The 19,531-nt window shown below is 43.0% G+C and overlaps 1 protein-coding gene across 2 annotated transcripts; it reads left to right on the forward strand.

Moving 5' to 3' along the window:
• Positions 1-3,610: 3,610 nt before the first annotated feature.
• nfil3-2 (nuclear factor, interleukin 3 regulated, member 2) lies at positions 3,611-13,934 on the forward strand. Of its 2 annotated transcripts, none has more exons than XM_017705634.2 (2): positions 3,611-3,909; positions 9,643-13,934. In XM_017705634.2, exon 2 carries the CDS (start codon positions 10,330-10,332, stop codon positions 12,028-12,030), a length of 1,701 nt encoding a protein of 566 aa, XP_017561123.1. In that variant the 5' UTR covers positions 3,611-3,909; positions 9,643-10,329; the 3' UTR covers positions 12,031-13,934. The 2 variants fall into 2 exon arrangements, with proteins under 2 accessions (XP_017561123.1, XP_017561124.1); XM_017705635.2 differs by lacking the exon at positions 3,611-3,909 and adding an exon at positions 4,376-4,575.
• The last annotated feature ends 5,597 nt before the right edge of the window (positions 13,935-19,531 follow it).

Below are 19,531 nucleotides of genomic sequence, written 5' to 3' on the forward strand. Positions count from 1 at the left end.
TATATAGTAACAAGTAACAAACTGTAAAAAACCTTGTTAAAGACTTTAATTTAAGGTTTTTAATTTAAAGTTAATTCTCTTTTTCTCATTCCCTTTGCTGCTGTAACACTGAGAATTTCCCCGTGGTGGGACTAATAAAGGACTATCTTATCTCATCTTATAAATAATGCCTCAAATGTACTTGATTCAAATGTGTACATCATTTCTGCATGAATAAAATCAATAATTCTGCCAACAACTGTGTTGATGTCATTCATTTTGTGCAGAAACATGCGTACCCATTTGCTCATATTAGAATTTATCCTTCTTTTTTTTTTAATTAGACCAGAATGCATATTTTTTATTAAAGTCAGCTCTAACAAAAGCCTATAATTCGTTAAAGGTGAAAATGAAAGAGGAATGTGTCGCAGCATCCTACCACGTTGTCCTGACCCTTATCAGAAGATCAGTACATGCCTTACCACTTCTCCTATTGTCGTCACAGCAGTAGGCCTACAAGGCTGATTTTATTCAAGATTAGCAAAATCATTCAGCCTCCTGTGTTCCTGTGGAAGATAAGCCCCATGTGGTCCGCAATGTTCTCATCCTAATATGAGCCCAAATCTAAGACACGTGACCTATGCTCTTTTCAAGCAACTAGGCAAATTCTATTAGCCTCCTCCATTTGAGGTCTAGCCTGGCCTCTGAGCAAATTAAACAATCGTGGGGTGCCAGGCAATGAATGACAGTTGGGGTCGCGCCAAAGGAGCTTGTTTTAATGAAGCCCCCCCCTTTCCCCGTCCAACCACACACACCGCAGTCCTGAGCCTCCTCGCCCCTTCTGCCCCCTCACTCCACTACCCCCCCTGCCCCACTTTTATTCAGTGGGAGACTGCGCCTGTTGCTAGGCAGGCAGTGCGACAGTTGCCATGGGAACTGCTCTCCGCTGAAGCTGGGTGGGGTTGGGTGGGGTGCGAATGGGGGTTGGGAGTGCCCAAGGAGAAGAGGGGGGAGGAGGAAGCGAGGTGGCAAGTTCAAGGCCGTCTCCATCTTCAGACATTCCTTGACAAAAGAAAATGGATGATCAGTCAATCAGGATTTTGGTTGGCTTCTTTATGCCCACATTAAATGCTATTCCCCATGAAATAATGGGAAGATGAGGAGAAAATGAAGGGGTTCAGCTTCCGGTGCTATGTTTTTGTTTTTGTTTTATCACAGATGCATTTTTTGAGCTGTGCTTGAGAGGACAGCTTAATGAAACCATATAATCGCTGTCAAATTTCTCAACATTATTATTATTATTATTATTATTATTACTATTATTGTCGTTCGGTGCCATCTGGAAACGCCAGCTGCTCTTTACATTGTGTGAACATTTCATGATGAAGTTCATGATGAGTTTCAAAATGACTTTGTAATAAAATCTTGTCTTAAAGTTAAGAGCCCCCTCTTCTTCTCCTGTGAAGTTTTGCCAAAAAAAAAGACCAGGTTTTGTTGTAAGGGTATGTGATACACACTGGACGTTGCAGCAACGCCCAATATAGTCCATTTCAAAGCAAATCCAAGTCTTTGTGCTGAGGTGGCATTGGACTGTCTGTAATTTGGGATGGAACGTGACTTATCATTAGTCATTTTCCTGACAGACACGTGTGAGTCACAACAAGGCAAGATTTACAAAAGATCTAATCATTCAGTGTCTTGCCTAGAGGAGTAATGAAGGAGTAATAAAGGTCTTGTTGGTGCATGTGGTATAATTTGCCAAAGAAAAACCCATGATTATTTCTAGTGCCTAAATTAGCACCACCAGACAGACACCAGACAAATCAGCTGACTGTTATATGGCTATAAAGTGCTCAGATACATTTGGCTGTGGCATGTTCAATCATCTGTGAACAACACCGCCCAATGGAAAATATGCACTAATAAACTCAATGTGTTAGCCACATGTATTTTTCCATCCACATGTAATGTTTAAGGAGACAATTATGTAATGCAGGCAAGTCAATGGGCCAGCAGGATCTTAGCCTTCATAGCAGATTGTCCGAGATAACTGCCCTCTGTAGCTTTTTTGTTTCAGAGATCAGGTGTCTCTTTCCCCTGTCTGTGGACTGATTGTACTCTGAATAATGTGCCTTGTTGACAATAACAAGAACTGGCTTTGATCTTTCAGCATTAAAACGCATTGCATAACGTTGGCATTGCACCAGATTGTTCAGTGTATTATAATGCTTTGTGGAAATGCTTTCACGTTTAGCTGTTTTTTTAATTTATGCCAGTTTTAGTTAAACATTGCAGATGAAGCACCTTGAGTTGCATTTTAATGTATGTGAAGTGCTGCGCAAATGACTTAATACATTGTATAACACTGCATATTATAATGCACTGTATATACAGACCCCTTTTTAACCCCTTAAAATCCCAGGCTTATTACATACTAAGTTGTATACTATTATTCAGTAATTACAGTGACTTTGACGCAAACTGGTTCAGCTAATATTAGTTCATATAAGTGATAAAACTTTGAGCCTGCTGGTAGGCCCAGTCTATTTCAGCAGTTAATTGTTCCTTCATTTAAGCTTATTCCATTTGTATGTTTCTGTGAAGCCATTTGAATCGTATTTCTGTGTCTGCAAAGTGTCAAACAAATAAGGTTGTTAGTATTAAGGCGATAAGGCATAACATACAGTCCATTGTAAAACATGTTAATGGCTGGAGGTTAGGGAAGCAGCCCTGTGACCGGGAGGCTGCCGGTTCGATCCCCTCAGCTGACAGTCCATAAATTGAAGCGCCCTTGAGCAAGGTACCTAACCCCCAATTGCTGTGGATAGGGCTGCCCACTGCTCCGGGCAAGTGTGCTCACTGCCCCCTAGTGTGCATGTATGTGGGTGTTTCACTGCACGGATGGGTTAAATGCAGAGGTCTAATTCCACAGCGTGCAAAACACACTGACAAATGGTTCTAGATTCTATTCTAATGCATGCACTTTTGCGTAGCGCTTCAAATTGCATTGCTATGCAGGTAAGGTGCTGAACAAATAAGCTGGCAAACGTAGAACGCAATACAGCACACTAAAGCATCCGATAACGCACTGTATGTGTAGACCCTCGATGCTCATTGTGCTTCCATTTATTTTATATGCACATTTTTGAAGCACTTTCATTTCTAAGTATGAATGATGCTGCTCAGAAGTACTGCCTGTAAAACAGTTACGTCACTGGGAGTGCTTTGGGATGAGGAGGCTGCTGAACAGCAAACGAAAAAAAAAAAAAGAAACATGAAAGATGCGCACATTCCTTATACTTATTATCTTGTTAGAACAGCTACGGATCGCTCTCCACCCAGTCTCCCTTAAAAAAAATATTCTTTTTATATCGTCTGCTGAGGGCTTGTTTCTAAAAATGTCTCCTTGCGCTCGTTTTCTAGGTTTCGGGTTCTCTCTCTCTCTCTCTCTCTCTCTCTCTCTCTATCTCTCTCTCTCTCTCTAACCGTGTTATGTGCATCTTCGCCCTGCATCTGAACGCCTGGCCTGGCGCCTAGTCCCTCCCTCCTCTCCTGTCGCTGCAGCGGGGTTCGAGGATAGGAGAGAGAGAGAGAGAGAGAGAGAGAGAGAGAGAGAGAGAGAGAGAGAGAGAGAGACGAAAACGTGACTAGGCACCCAAAGCGTCCTGTTATGCAACGAGTGACCTACTAACATACATTTGGAGACAGGCAGGCAGAAGCGAGGGAAGGAGGGAGGGAGCACTCAGGAGCAGTTCAACAACATAACACGAGGAACCAAAATACAGAGAGGCCACTGAGACCCATGCCCGCATTCAAGCCGAGAGCAGAGCGAGCTGAGCGCTGAAGCCGGAGCCCTTATCAAACCCCCCGAGCGCGATAAACGAGCGACGGACGAGCGCTCATTTGGATACTAGCGTGGAAGCGCCAACGGTGAGCCGTTTATTTACATTCTGCTTCATTTGCTCAGCCGGTGCAGCGGCGGCTACACCGCGCTTAAGAATGGAAACAATTACGCAAGCTGCCGAACATCGCGGTTCACGCTCCTGCGTTTGCCCCTGCTTTTTACCAGACAGCGCTGTGTTGGCGCACCTTGTGCAGCCAGTCACTCCGGGCTTTGCTGCTGCACTGCCTTACTCTTCGGAAATCTAACGGGAGTGCTTTTACCTCCGTGCCCAGGCGAGGCTCTCACTCCCCCGCCGGGCTTCGCGTCCCTGTGCGGGACCACAAGCCTGAGCCGCTGGCCATGTGCCTGTATTGATGTCTCGCTGTTACGGGGCTTAGCGTACCTTGCTTGTTCGCGCACTGTAAGCGCAGCGTCCCTTTGTTAAACCTAGTTCTAGTCTCGGTTGTTGTGGTTTGTGCTTCTCGTGTGCGAAAGACAGCGAGGGCGTTCGTGACTCTGTACATATGGCAGCAGGGAGCCGCGGACACACTTCTGGCCGTCACGTGTGGCCCGGTGTCTGTGGAGGTTAACGCGGGTGTTTATGTTAACCGAGTCAAACCCCGTTAACCCTTTCCTGCAACAGGCGCAGGATTTTTTACGGACTGCTGACTTGGCCTGAGGGAGAACTGGCCGTCACGTCTCAAACTTCTGAAGTAAGCCACTTAGCTAACGGCGTCTTGGACTAGATATGAGTTGAGAAGAGCCGTTTGGGGTGATTATTGTCTCATTTGGCGTGAAAATCTTTAACCCTTAGAACGAATTCGTAGAAAGAATAGAGGGGGTTTTGAGGGACAGCTGCGCTACTAAAAAAATCCCCTGGGTGTTTATAGGAGTGAGCCGCGTTGCGGGCTGGCGTGCGGTTTGTGGCGTTGACCGTTAGCGTGAACATGCTAACGTTAAAGCTACGTAGCCTCGTCTACGCGCTGGACACATTCACACGCGAGGACTTAGCGTAGTAACACGCTTTCATGGGAACCCCCATTACGGTAGAAATGAGTGAGGTGCTTGTGTTTGGTGTTTATTTATTTATTTTTTAGATAGTCGCACACCGGGCAGTCAGCTAAGCTTCAGTGCCGAGATGTAAACACTGAGCAAATAACGTCACGGTTAACGTAAGCTAGCTGGTTAGGCAGCCACCACTGAGGGCATCCTGGTGTTGGTGCTTTCTCTGCTCTCATGGCCAGCCGAGTATCTAAATCCAGCCGCACTCGAGCTGTTCTTTTTTTCTGAGAGAAACTCCGGCTTTTGACGCCAAACGAAAGGGAAACAGGATAGAAGTGTAACGTTAGCTAGGCTAATCGGCCGGGTTTACCGGAGCCGTTAGTGTGGCGGAACGTCCAAATGGGAAACGCAGCTGTGAGCAGCTCGTCCAGCGCTGATATTCCTAATAAAACCCTAAAAACGAATAAAACAAGTACAACTATCGAAGCGGCAGAGCTACCAAACCCAGAGTCATTACGTCAGCGAGGCAAAGGCGGTTACACTCAGTGGAGATGGCCGGTTATGCAATTTGCCACCTTCTGCTTTGCGAGACTAAACATCGGTCGCTTCATGTTGTATTTTCGCGATTACATCTGCCCCCCGCAGAAAAGATGATGCAATCGGCGGAAACCCCGCAGTGTTGCGGTGCGCACAGCTGAGGAAAGTGCGGTTTGTGTGCCCCCGTTTGTGGCGCTAATGCTGAATGTAGGTCATATTAGTTAGAGGGCGGGAACAGGAGCAACGCAGCCCCACCAAAACAAACCTCGCCGACATAACAAAGAAGATGCACACAACGAGGAAACAGGGCGAGTCCCAGTGTAGCCCAGCAGAGCCTTCTGCTTTAACTACAACGACTTCTTTTTGTTGTTGTTGTTGTTTTTATTGTTCATTAGCAGCCATCGTTACTACTGCACATCATGGCTGTGTTTCATGGCTTTATAGTCCTTTTTATATCGGTTTGGCTTGTATGCTGCTCCGTGTGTGCCCCTGTTTGACCTGACGCGAATGGCTGTGAACTTGACTTTATTGACTCCGTGCTCAGCGGGCTGGATCCTGACTTTCCCGGGATCTCCTGGCTAGTGGGGGGGGGGGGGTTAAGAAAAAAACCTGCCAAGGAGGAGGCGCGTCGTTATTGTGCCACTGTGGTTTAGAGGGAGAGGCAAATTACCGAGTTTTGTAGGGCAAGAGAGCGCATGTGACTGAGGAACACATGGACTGGGGCAGACCGCGTTTTTTTTCCTTGTGCGAGTGAGGCGAGGGTGATATGAGCGTGTTTTTAGAAGGCCTGGATCTGAGCCCAGCCGTACGAGATTCACCGCCCTTTTTCTTGGGAAGATAAGCTAAGACGGGGAATTTCGGGCAGTAACACCGCCCCCACCCGCCCCCCCCCCCATGTGGCAAACATTATTCGACCCCAGGGGTCAGTCGCTTGGCTGAAACCCTGCACCACCGCGGTCCTCTGTTATTTCCATTACTTAAAACAACCCCGGAGCAACACGTGCCCTAAACACTGGAGCTGAATTATAGTTTCCATGCCTCGCCCGAGCTCAGACCTGTCTGTGGTGTATGACACTGTTTTTATTTGAGTGCATCCAGAAAGTGAACGTAATGTTTGAGCTGGTGTTAATTGTCTAAATAATACAAAAAAAAAAAAAAATCATAGTTATAAATATTTTATAACTATTCATTTTCATTAATGTATAATTAATCAAGCAATACTTCTACTATTATGACTGTCACCAGCAGTTGTGACTCTAATTATTATGTTTATTATTATTAGAATTGTTGTACCGGACCCTGCCACAAGTAATTCCACACGAGTGATCTTACTTTGTTTATGAAAGGTAAATGTGTTCGGGGAAGTGAGCAGGTTTTTCCCCCCTAAGTATCTCAAGGTAGGAGTGCTCATGTAAGACTTGCTTTTGAGCCTGACATCACCGTTGCTGCCGTCTGATCTTACTGTTACTATTGGGATCTTTGAGAGTATCAGCCCTGGTCTTGAAGTGGTAATATAATATTTATAGGCAAAACATGAGACATGTAGTCGCCTCCTAAGCTTCCAGAGAATTATTTCTTTTTATAAAAGCTCTTATCCTAATAGAAACATAAAAAAAATGCTTAGTATTAGACAGTGTAAAACTATGCAATGTGGGGTGATTCTTTGTTAGAACTGCTGGCATTCAAGTGTCTCCATGTACCGTGTTTCTCCCTTTGCTGCGGCCCTCTTTTCTGTCTTTTCGTTCATCTCCTTCTCCTTCAATCCTTTTCTCACCTCCCTCTATTTTTAGCTAATTCTCTGTCCCTCCCGCTCTGTTTCTCTTGCCCCAGCTCTCGCCGAAGTACTCCTGACCTATATTTGAGTGCAGGGAAAGAAGCCAGCATTGCCTCACGCGCTGCCCGGTTTCTAGGTCAGTGGGCCAGCAGGCGAGAAAGTCTCTCTTTCTTTCCCCCTGAGCTCCAACTAGCACAGTTCTGATGTCCCAGTGCACTAACCTTTGAATATTGCATTAACCAGTGCATGAACCTTGTCTGGCTGTTTTTGAACATGCAGTATCAGCCTAATTGGCTTTTCTCAGTGGTGAGCTTTCTGACGGTAATTGGGAAAGTTCACAAGAAAGTGACTTGATTAGTCTGAAGCAGACAAGGTTTTTGGTCTTACGTTCATGTCCTATTCCTGTTTCTGAAGAGATTTTCATAGCCAGAACTTTCCCTCTAAATGAGACCAGAGATGAACTGGGTTTTAACCCCACTGGAGACATTTGTTGGTGTCTGCGGTTACATAATAGTGAATCGGATACATGGGAAAAGTACTGAGGGTTATGAAAACAACCGAGGTTACACCGTGCTTAGTGTCACAAAGAATATTGTCTCAGCATAGCAAAACCCATTAAAAAGCATGGTAAGAAATGAGCTAAAAGATTTGCATTTTAAACGTCAGGAGAGGAATGTACTTAAGCGTAAATGCTACTGCTTAATGCCGATGCAGGTCGGAAAATAACAAAACGTGACAGGGAATAAATAGACATTCATTTCTAATCTCTAATCTTTGTAAATGTCAGTATCAATCATTGAACACTAAACCTACTGACAGTGATCTAACATACAACTAAAATTAAAACTATGGCTAGTCCAGGCTGCATTTGACTCTCAGTGCATCCTCCTAGGATGGTAAAATTCCAAGAAAAATTCACACAAGTGCTACATTGTGATGCCTGCCCTTTGACGTCTCAAGTGTTATTAAATTAAACCGTCCCAGTGCACTCCAGGGCACAATATTAAATGACGAGCCCCATATTAAATTCATCAGCTAAATATCACCAAAGCTCCATCTGTCACATGAGCTCTTAGCCTGTCCATCTGAAAACATACCAGCCCTGAGTTAACCAAAACATGACATAGAAAACAGCCACCTCCGGTTAAACATAGGCACATTTGCTGTCTCTAAACCTGTTTTAGGCCATTATAGAACACTATAGTCGGCTGTAGAGTTGTTTGAGATCGCACTAGAATTTGCTTATAGACGTGTTGGGCCTTGGGAGCACCCCTGTGTCTTAGCGCAGTCTACACTACACAACATTCCCTTATCCTCCCCCATTCTAAAGGCTTGACCTATATAGTGAAGCCCTCCAAAAAGTGTGCAATGTGACCTGCTTAGCTTTTTTTGACTGACCTCTATTCATCTGTCTTGTGCTCATTCATCAGTTAGGTTCTTGTCTGCTGTTCATTGTTAAATAAGTATATCTTGCCCTTCATCAGCTGTCATCTGATAGTGCTTTAGTAGTTTATCCACAGAAAATATACACACATAGCCTGTTTGTGTTATTTTCATTTCTGCCTGACTGTTTTGGAATCTAGCTCATGACCCAGATACAGAGGGAACCCTAGACGATCGCACCTGAAAGATCTATTACGCTGGCCACATTCCAGATCTATTCAGCAGACCGCTCAAGCCATGTAGCCAAAAAGGAGAAGCAGTAACATCCATGTTAACGTTTCAAAAGCTTATACTTTAGCCTCGCTCTGGTTCCCTGGGTCCCTCACACTCAATGATGTAATACAGGCTAATGTTTCAGAATGTTAAAACAAATCATGTGCTTGTCGCTAACGCTTGCCAGACATGTAGCTATGATTATAGCTCTCAATCCTGCAGGGGAATTCAGCATAAAGGGTGATTAATGCTGTAAGCATTAACAGTTGGTGAGTCAAACAAATGGATTTAACGCAAGCTTTTGTTGCGAGTAACATGGAGCCGTGGCACATATGAATTAAAACAGAACAGGATATTGCCTCATTTTAATGTTAGAGTCTGTGGTTTGGAGACCCCCTTCTCCTTTGTTACCATTACATCATAATACACCACATCCAGACAGAGAGCATAGTTCAGGGGTCACAGACAGAGGAGATCAATAGCAAGGCCAAGGAGGTCAGACAATGGTTACCGGGCACAAGAGACTATTCAGTGGTTGCCAAGGGTGACCATCCAACTAAAACCAGACTTGCTAAGCACCGGATGAGGTGAGGGAATATGAGGGAGACACAGTAAAACATTCCATTCTTAAATCCTTTGATTCTCCAGACATACAGGGAGGCATGGAGTGCTTTTTTTCTCTTTGACAAAAAAAAGAGAAAAAAATAAATAAATTATTTCTTCAAACATTTGAAGATCGAGTGTTTCTTCTGCTCTCAAGGGATTAACAGATCTGCTTTTTCCCCTCTTTTTCCCCTTTTTGTGTCCGCAGCCTTTTATCGTACAGCCAGCTGGAGGTTCAGAGAGAGGCTGCACCCCTCCCCAAGAGGCTGACAAGCTGAGACAGACTGAGTGACCTACATCCTGCAATACGCCTGGAGCACTGGGCACATCTTTGACAGCTTGACACAACCCTGTTGAAAAAGGAAAAAAAACTGAAAACAAACAAAGAGAAGGGGTCAGGAAGGCTCTAAGCTAAACGTGTCACATTCTCCAGACATCAAGAATTTTTCTTCTTCCACTCCATTTGGCTTTGTCCCACTTGCTCTGTGCTAAAATTACTGTTTGCCAGGCGTGCTTACCCTTAGCGTAGTGCTTAGGAGGGTGGAACATTGTTCACACTGAGGCCCTCAAACATTACTTAAATGCAGGAAACTGTCACAGAGACTCATCTCTTCTTGATCTTTTTAGCCAATCTGGACACTTGAAACAGCAAGGACATTACAGCAGCAAGGAACATCAACAAAATCAATGAGGTTCACCTCCCCTGGAGCTGAAACACCTCATAAAGTTTTTGCTGAACCAGCTACATAGTCATTCTCAAGGCTAATAGAAGGAGGAGGATCTTACCATCATTCTGTTGAGCACCTTTCCCCTTCACCCCAATCCCTCAAATTCCTATCACTAAGAGTTTCTAGTGGTAGCAGCAAGCTTCCAAACTGGATCCCAGCAAGGGACAATGGAAATCTTAAACTCGCAAATCCCAGCAAATTCTAGTGCAGACAAAACGTTAGACAACCTTGATAACTTCTCTGACTACAACAACAGTGTTCCTTCACCCAAGGACAACCCTCGCCTGGGCCGCATTTTAAAATCCAAACCAAATATGACCTGCCGGCGCAAGCGTGAGTTTATCTCTGATGAGAAAAAGGATGCCTCTTACTGGGAGAAGCGTCGCAAGAACAACGAGGCAGCCAAGCGTTCTCGGGAAAAGCGACGACTCAATGACATGGTCCTGGAGAACAGAGTTATTGCACTGAATGATGAAAATGTACGTCTAAAAACAGAACTTCTGCAGCTGAAACTCCGGTTTGGCCTCATTAGTGCAGCCTCGTACATGGAGAAAAGTCAACAGATTGGAGGAACAGTCAGTGGAGCGTCTAATGCCTCTTCGGCTTCTTCCAGTCATTTCTATCCTAGTGGCTACTCCAGTGGCTCTCAAGTGATGATGAACTCTGATTCTTCAGAGGCTGAGCAGTCTGGCCGAGGGGAAGGTCGTGCCCAGTTAGTTAAGTACTCTCCTCGAGGTTCTCTTTCAGATATGTCTGATGGCTCTTCCCGCGACAGTCCAGAGCCAATGAGCTATGACATCAAGCAGGAAGGGGTAGGGCTGGAGATGGAAATTGCAAATGGCACAACCACACAAGTCATGTTTAGTGTCCACCGTGAGTTGCCCACAACGCATCACCAACATACCTTTCAGTCAGGATATAACAACCATCAACAGCAGCGACGGCATCAGGAGACAATAATCAGTGCTGTTGCACCTTCTGTGCAGACTGCTCAGAGAAGCGTCATCCTGTATCGCTCCAGCAGTATTTCATATCCTGTAGAGAGTTCAAGACCTGAAATGACTCAACAGAAATTGCAGCAGAACCTGACCCAGGCAACAGAGGGGCCCACTGGAAGCACTGAAAGTCTAGCAGAGGTGACGAAACAGCTCGAGAGGAAGACTTTGGACTCTCCACCATATGAGTACACGGATGGAGAAGCAGAAAGGCAAGCATTCAAGGTCCAACATCAGCAACTAGCCCTGGATACTCAGAAAGGTGATGGTATGGCACCAGATCTTCTCCGCAGGCAAGAGGAGGGTGAAGAGATACAGCTGTACCATCCCTCTTTTCACAGTCCACATGATGAAGAGCCTCCAGTGCTGACCTACGAAGGAGGTCCCAGGATTGAAAGGTACTATCAGGGTCACTCGGGAAAGGATACCTCTTCGAGTGATGGTGATCCCCGCAGCTCTGACAAAGACGCCTCCACTGATGATGAATGCCTGTCTTCATCTAGTTCTGACACAGGTAGCTACCACCAGCAATCCCCTCTGGAGGGAGGGCCAAACTCCTCCCCGCAAAGCCAAAGCAGAGACAGCCAAGCAGAGGTCAAAGGCACAGCGCTACCACACAAACTGCGCCTCAAACACAGAGCCCTGAGTAATGGTGGAGCATCAAGTCAAGAATCATCCACTACTCACCAATTACCTCAGCACCCTTACCTGGCCTTGCCTCAGACCAGCCAGCAGCTTCAAAGTGGTAAAGAGCGGGAAGGTCAGCCAGATGTAGGGTTCTGCAAGCAGGCTGGTTCAACAGATGAAAAAAGGATGGACTGTGGGAAGAAAGAACCCAGTGTACGCAATAGTAGGAATAAGAGGCATGACTAAGAGTGAGGGACACTGTTGTAGGACATTCTTTCACAGTGTTTGGGTTTACTCCAATGCCTTGAGAGACTATGTCAGCTACCATTTTCCTGATTTCAAGTCACTGGCAGTATCCTTTAGCCTCTTCCCACCTCCAGTGGGAACCAGAGACACGGACATGGAAATGTCAGTACCAAAAGGAGGGCAGAACGTCTGTGTGCACTGTATCATATCGTAAAGACTGCTCTCTTTCCACATCTCCTCTGATAACAGATGAGGAAAGATTGATCTGTTTGCATTTTTCCCATATAACATGATGTCAATGTAACAACAAACATGGCAATATCAACCATCTGCGAGTCATTGTAACTTGCTCACTAATTGTAAATATAGAACTTCTACGTGCCCCTAATGATTTGTGTTCATATTCACATCAAATCAGAGGGTGGCTGCTCATCACAAAAACATACCAAACATCTAAGCATTCTGGGAGAATTCCCTTGACCAAAGAAAGACAATGGCTTTAAATTCCATACCTCTACTCATTACTGTCTTCTCATCTTCCCTTTTCCTGTTCGCCCAAACATACTCACAACCCCAACCACTGCTTTCTTTTGTCCAAGAACTTGGTTTGTATATTACTGTGATATAAATATTGCATATAAATATATATTTTAAGAAGAAAACAAAAACATTGTTGAAAAAAAGAAGAGTGTAAAAAAGGCAGAGAGGATTCAGACGGTTCAGCGGTTTGTCATCATCATCAATACTGTACAGTATCATTGCGTTTACTCTTTGAGACGCCACTTAAAGTAATTGATATTTTCTTTGTTTTTTATCGTTACTTTGAAAGTTCTCTCTTTTTTCAGCAGCTTACCTTTTTTTAAGAAAATCAAAATGCCCCAAATCCTCGAAAAAACAAAGCTGGCCTATGTTCAATTTCAAGATTAATGCTGTTACAGGCTATAGTGTAGTTCCCTTCCGTGTTTATAAGGGTATGTTCTCCTATGGTAAAGCATGCCCATTAATCCAAAATGCACTAATCTTGCAAAATACACAAGATTATAAAAAAGAAAAACTGTATTTAATATGTCCAACCACAAGTTATAGTAACGACAATACAAACTTAAAGATATTAACAAGAAAAACTAAAATCTTGCTCTCTCAAGCTTTGGTTCATTTGAATGGTACACTACTTACATCAGCAGGAGGAAGCTTTTGTTTGCAACCATGTATTTGACCCACTGCCCTTGAAACCTTCAGTTAAGCCTTTGAGCTAGCTGAGGTTGCATTTTCACAGAATCTGCAGGGATGTCTTCCCTGCTTATGGCCCTACATGTTTCACTGTGCATCAGAGTGAATAAGCAAGATCCAGTACAAATGTTATTAAAAAGGACAATCTAAATTATTTCAAAGACAAAAAACTGCTGTGTGTCTCGTGTAGAGTCCTTTTTTTCTCCATTTTTAAGTCAAGTCTACATGTCATGTCTGACATATGGCACTTATGTATAAATGTAAAGTTTCTCTTACCCTGGACAACACTGTATTCTGTGCTTTTATAAAGTTTTTTTTATTATTATATTTGATTTTTTTGGGCAAAGTGTTGTCCTGTTTTCCTTTTCTCTTGTTTACCGTGGTATGTATTGGCACCCCACTCCCACCCCCTTCCCCTTTTAAACCCTTCCTTCCTTGTTCTTTCAATGTGTATTAAACCAGTGATGTTTGTGTTTTTTGCTGATGGTTTCATGAAAATGAAAAAAAAATAAATGAAGAAAGACTTGTGTGTAGTTACAGAGCAGACCGTGGCCCTGCTGTCGCTGTCTCTGTTTTGAAATGGATATGTGATGTAAAAACACTAAAATTCATCAAAGAGGATGGGTGCATTTCAAAAATGAAAAAAAAAATAAAAAGGATGTTGCTTTTCTGAACTTGTGCTGATGTTGGTCTTCACTTTGTCCTAACGTCTTAGTTTAATTGGGTCACACTTTATTTTTATAATACCATATAAATGATCCACAGATACTTTCATTGCGAACAATATTAGGTTTAGGATTAGGTTTACATTTTGGATTAGAGTAAGGTTTAGGTGTGGCACCTGGTATCTATCTATGTGGTATCTATGCGGTATCTTTCATAATCAGCTGTGTTTATTAGATTTATGCATTTAGTTACTGCATTTGATCGACTGTAAGAGTAAACATTCTTTTAAATTCTGACTATGCTACATTTAACATGATTTAGCGTTTTAATGTATTTGTTAGCTCATAAATTATAGTGTTCAAAATGCTATAAATATAGTGGTGCAACTATAAGACTGACTCAGCTGGAGCAATTGCACTGGGGCCTGCAGCACAGGGGGGCCACTTAGCATCTTTATTAGACCCCTTGTATTGCTTTATTATTACACCTTAAAGATTTTACACCCATGACTTATGGTAGCCACAATAACTTGAAACCATACATCTACCTGTAACCTGCATTAGAGCACCAACTTGGTTGGTCTCGCCAGTAAAAACAAGAAATCAAGCAAATTACAAGTTCTTTACTTAAAGGCTAATTTCATGCTGATGTGTTGCACTGGGACCTATAATGTCCTAGTAACACTGTGTGCATAACTTTCCGATGTCTAAATCATGCTTCTAAACTAAACGGAACGTTCCTTTGATTTCAGCACAGATTTAAACAAATGATCACATCTGGAATGCAGGAATGTTGGTAATCTCCAATAAAGCAGCATTCCTATACAGACAGGGCAGAGTGGTGTGGCCTGTGTATTCTGTTCCGAGCCCCGAGTCGAGTTAGCTGAGAGAGACGTCGCTGACACACTGACACACATTATCTCAGAACTACTGCTGCGTGCGTACTTCACTGATGTAACACTGCCCTACTTACCCAGCCTCCTGCTTATACTCAAACGCAGCACTGCAGCAGAGTGGCACTGATGCATATGCAGACACGCACAGAATGAGTGCGCAATAAGAACACGAATTCCCGGAAAACACAGCTTCCCACATTACTACGTGTGCAAGGCTTGTAATGCTGTACAATAGACGCAAAGTATCGCTCAATAGCCAAAAGGCAGTGTAGCACGTTGCAATATGACAAAGACTGATTCATCACTCAAAAGGGGAACGGAGACAAAAACTTCAATAGGATATAAGAGGGTGAATCAATCTGTTTCTTTCTTACTTTCCTTCTTCCTTTCTCTCTTTACAGTGAAAATGGTCAGGCTTTTCTAAGTACACCGTCACTATCGTATCGACTATGTGTCATAAAAAGCCTTAGACTTAGACCAATTATAGACAGCTTTATGCAATTCATTTCTTTTTATTCTTTCTTAAATAGTATAATTTGACATCACTGTACTCACAGGCTTCTGCAAGTACCTTGAAAAAGGTATCTTGATCTTACATTTTCAACAAGTCACCCACCCTTATATGGCCTTATGTTTCTATATTCTTTTACACTGTTAGCAGGGTGGTCCAAGATGCTGGCCTTGGCGTAAAATCAGGCAAAGTTTACTGTCCATGTGCCACCACTTTGAGTTTTTAAGGAGAGGAGGAGGTCAGGTCCAGCTCCATGGTCAAATTAATGAACCACACAGAGCTCGCTGCAGAGCCCAGAGAGTAAATGAGGATGTTACGCAACCGTTTGGCCCTGTTTCCTCTGAGACAACTGACCTGTTCATGGCTGCAAAAGGGGTTGGATGTGTAATAACCAGTCAAAGTGCTGCCAAAACTAGGTCAACAGGTGCCTAAGAACGGAGCATCCGGAAAACCAAACTTCAAAGTAAGTTTTGAATCTGAGAGCAATTACATTCCGTTCCTTTGGATGCCATGCTTGTTAAACTGAAACCATTGGCCGGATTACATGTCACCACAGGGAATATTACACAATCTGGGCTAAAGCACACAATCACACAGGCCTAGAAGCAGAAGCTGACACAAAGCCAAAATGAGTTTGGTTAGGGGGAAAAATGGTACTGTGAGAGAGGGCGTGGTAGGGAAAGAGAGAGGAGAGGAAAGAGAGAGAAAGGAGGGAGAGGAAGGAACAGAGAGAAAGAGACAGAAAGAAGGAGACAAGACGAGACCTATAAAAAACAGAAAGAGAAGCACAGATATATATAGATAGAGAGGCAGAGAGAGAGAGAGAGAGAGAGAGAGAGAGAGAGAGAGAGAGATCTCCCACTGGGACGTGCTGCTTCTCTCTAATCCTTTATTCGTTGCATCTACAATGAGGTCATGCTCAAAACAACAAGGGTGTGAGTGTGTGTGGGGGTGGGGGGGGGGGTTTAGGAGTGTTTGGGATGCTGCACACTCAAAGATCTATTTCTTTAAAGTCTTTGACACATGAATACCTTCAATGCACACAACAAAAACACAATTGAACGTTATGCACCCTCTTTATTCACCTAGGAGCTTTGCAGCACTCTGGCCATGATTGCCACGGCATCTGCAGCATCGGCAAGGTGACATTCCCTAACAACGGCGCCGGCAACGGCAGGATTCTGCTGCGCTTCCCCTTTTTCCCTCCGATTTGATTGGAGCGTGCAGGAGCTTGCATAAACAGGTCAGTAGAAAAGTAGGTCAGCGTGGAAGGGAGGGTGTGACGGATGGGGTGGAAGGAGGGTGAGTGAAAGAATGAAAGAGAAAGAGAGAGAGGTTGTGCATCATAAAGAGGCTTGTGTGGAGGAAAGTTAGGAGTGTGGAGGGGGTTCTCGGGTTACCTGGCTTGCTCCTCTATGCCTGGGGCAGCAGGTCAGTAGAGCAGGACAGCACTGCAGGACAGAGAGACACACACAGACAGACAGGAACAAAAGCAAACACAGTGAAACAAAGAGAGTCAGATTACAGAGAATCAGACTCGGAATCACAAACGGTCTTAATGGCCAAGTAAGACATCACTTACAATGAATCTGGCAGGAGAACTCACATTAAGACAAACATGGCAAGTAAACAAAGGAGGGCCGGTTCTAGTCTTTTGGGGACCCTAAGCAAGATTTTTTTGCTGGCTGTATTGCTGTAAAATTAGAAGCTATCTAATAACAATGACTGCCCCAAGTTCTCTAACTGCTCTACATTTATAACTGGCTAATTTGTGAATTGCTAATGATTGGATGCTTGTTTGGATTTCTAATAAGTCACGGTTTAAATTTCAGGCGACCCTCTCAGGATTCTGGATCCAGGGCTCTGTCTCGCCTTGCTTACCCAGCTAACTTTAAGCTTAGTTTAATCTGGACCTGGTGGCAGTGACCAGTGATGCTTTTTCCTATTATAAATACTTTACTTTTTACAGTACTGTATGAAGGTTTTAGGCATCTAAGCAAATATTTTAACAATTGACCTCAGCAGTGAGTTTATCATAATATACATTAGAATAAAGTCATATTAATAATTCAAATAAAACCTAATCTAAACCTAAACATAAAACCAATAAAAAGTAATACGAATTTCTTGGGTCCTTATTTTTCCTTGTCAATATCATATATATGTATGTGTGTGTGTGTGTGTGTGTGTGTGTGTGTGTGTGTGTGTGTGTGTGTGTGTTTGTGTGTGTATATGTAGGTATATATATATATATATGTATATAATCATTATTAATTAATATTCTATAAATTTTGTTTATTCAAATATTATTATTCTCAGCAAATAAACACAAACTACACAAAAAAATAGATTATGAAAATGTTTCTTGAGTGCCTAAGACATTCGCACATATTTCACACGTACATGTTTAGGTATTATGTTTCTTTTTTCCTCTTTGGTGACTTCTCCTCACGTTTCACACAATTGTCTGTTTCATAAACTTCACATTTTCATGTGCACATGGACAAGGATCAATTACGACCAGAGTATCTAAGCCTTGATTAACAGAGCAAGTTGCCACCACAGTTGTAAAATGAGTCAACCACACTGTTTGTTTTGTAAAGCGAAAACTCAAAAAGTCTAAGTTGAACCTGCTTCATTAGACTCCAGATCAACCACTTCTTGTTTTCCAACTACAAGCCAACATAACACTGCCCTACTTGCCTTATATGCATACAGATGGCATTTACACTACACAAATAAACACATACTTTAATTTTAAAGCTTTTTCTCCACATCCTCTCTTTTTCTTCTCTGTTTTTTAGCTCCAGATCACATAATGTTAGTTTCAAACTAGAAGTTGTTGGGGTCCCATAGTGGCTGCAGGGACCTTAAGCAGCTGCTTATGTTGCTTATTAGATAGAGCCAGCACTGAAACACTGAACTCAGTGGAGAAAAAAATATACATACATACATTTCAGAGTACTGGACTAGTAAGTACCTATCTGGACTATTTAGCATTGAAGGGCAGTGTTTTAACTTCACTTAAACATGCCCTTTTATTTACAAATGTTTTATTTAGGAGTGTTTAGATTTTTTTTATGACAGTATAAGTTCAATTAAATGACATTCAATGAAATGAATGAATTGAAAGTTTAGATCTTAGTTTCTATTCATATGAAATCTTCCATAAATATTGAGAAATAAACTTGGGTCCAGTCATTCGATTCACGTTTAACGTAAAATGTGATGACCACAGCACTATGACTACGGATGCTGTATGTACAACATCCAGACCACCCTTTGTTTTTTTTTATTTCCAGTCAAAACAGCTATCAAGTACAAGCTATTCCTTTTTTCGGTCTCAGCATTGTGAGAATGCAACTTGTAAGACTGAACTTCCTTGTAAACTTCCTTGAAAAGCTGAGAACCTCTGAAAAGAATGGAAGCTATAATAAAGGTAAAGAGTGGACAGACCAAATATATATGAAAAAAACCCCTGATATTTACTTGTTGTGGTTTCTGTATAATTTTATGTTAAATATATGTTTTCTGCTTTTTTTTCTGACAAAGAAAAATAGTTTTGACTTGAGATAAAATAAACAAAAAGCTGGCCTCTGACTCTTGCACAGTACTGTATATACTGGAGCTGTTTCCTAAGGTAGAACAATGCTTCAACTTTTTTCTAAGAACTCTGGAACAGGCCACAGCATTACTGCCATTTACTGTACAGTGACAGTGGAGAAAATCCAGAAAGGCAGGCCTTTGAGCTCCCTCCCAGACACAGTGTAAACCTGTGTGCTTCCAAGCTCTGTCTAAGCTCTACATGCTGTTATAATTCAGGGGATAACACTCAGGGGATCAAATCCTGCAGAATGAGCAAATGCACCGTTATCTAGCCCTCTTTATGCAAGCGGAGGAAAATAGAAACATCACCAATCCAAACTGTTCCACCTGCCACAGCCCTCCCTCTGCCCATGCACACACATATGCAGACACGTGGGAGCATAATGCGGCTCTTCTCCGTGTTGTTGACATGACCTCGTTTTCTACTCCACTAGCAGAGACCCATAAACGGTCATTTTTCCACTTCCTGCTATTAACAAGCTCTTCTGTTTAATAGACACCCTGTGCTCATGGGAGATGGTGAGGTCAATGTAAATGTTTCAGGGAAAAACCATAAAGGCACTTTAATGACAAAACAGCAAGAAACGAAAAAA

This window comes from Pygocentrus nattereri, chromosome 14 (genome assembly GCF_015220715.1).
Source record: "Pygocentrus nattereri isolate fPygNat1 chromosome 14, fPygNat1.pri, whole genome shotgun sequence".
NCBI lineage: Eukaryota > Metazoa > Chordata > Actinopteri > Characiformes > Serrasalmidae > Pygocentrus > Pygocentrus nattereri.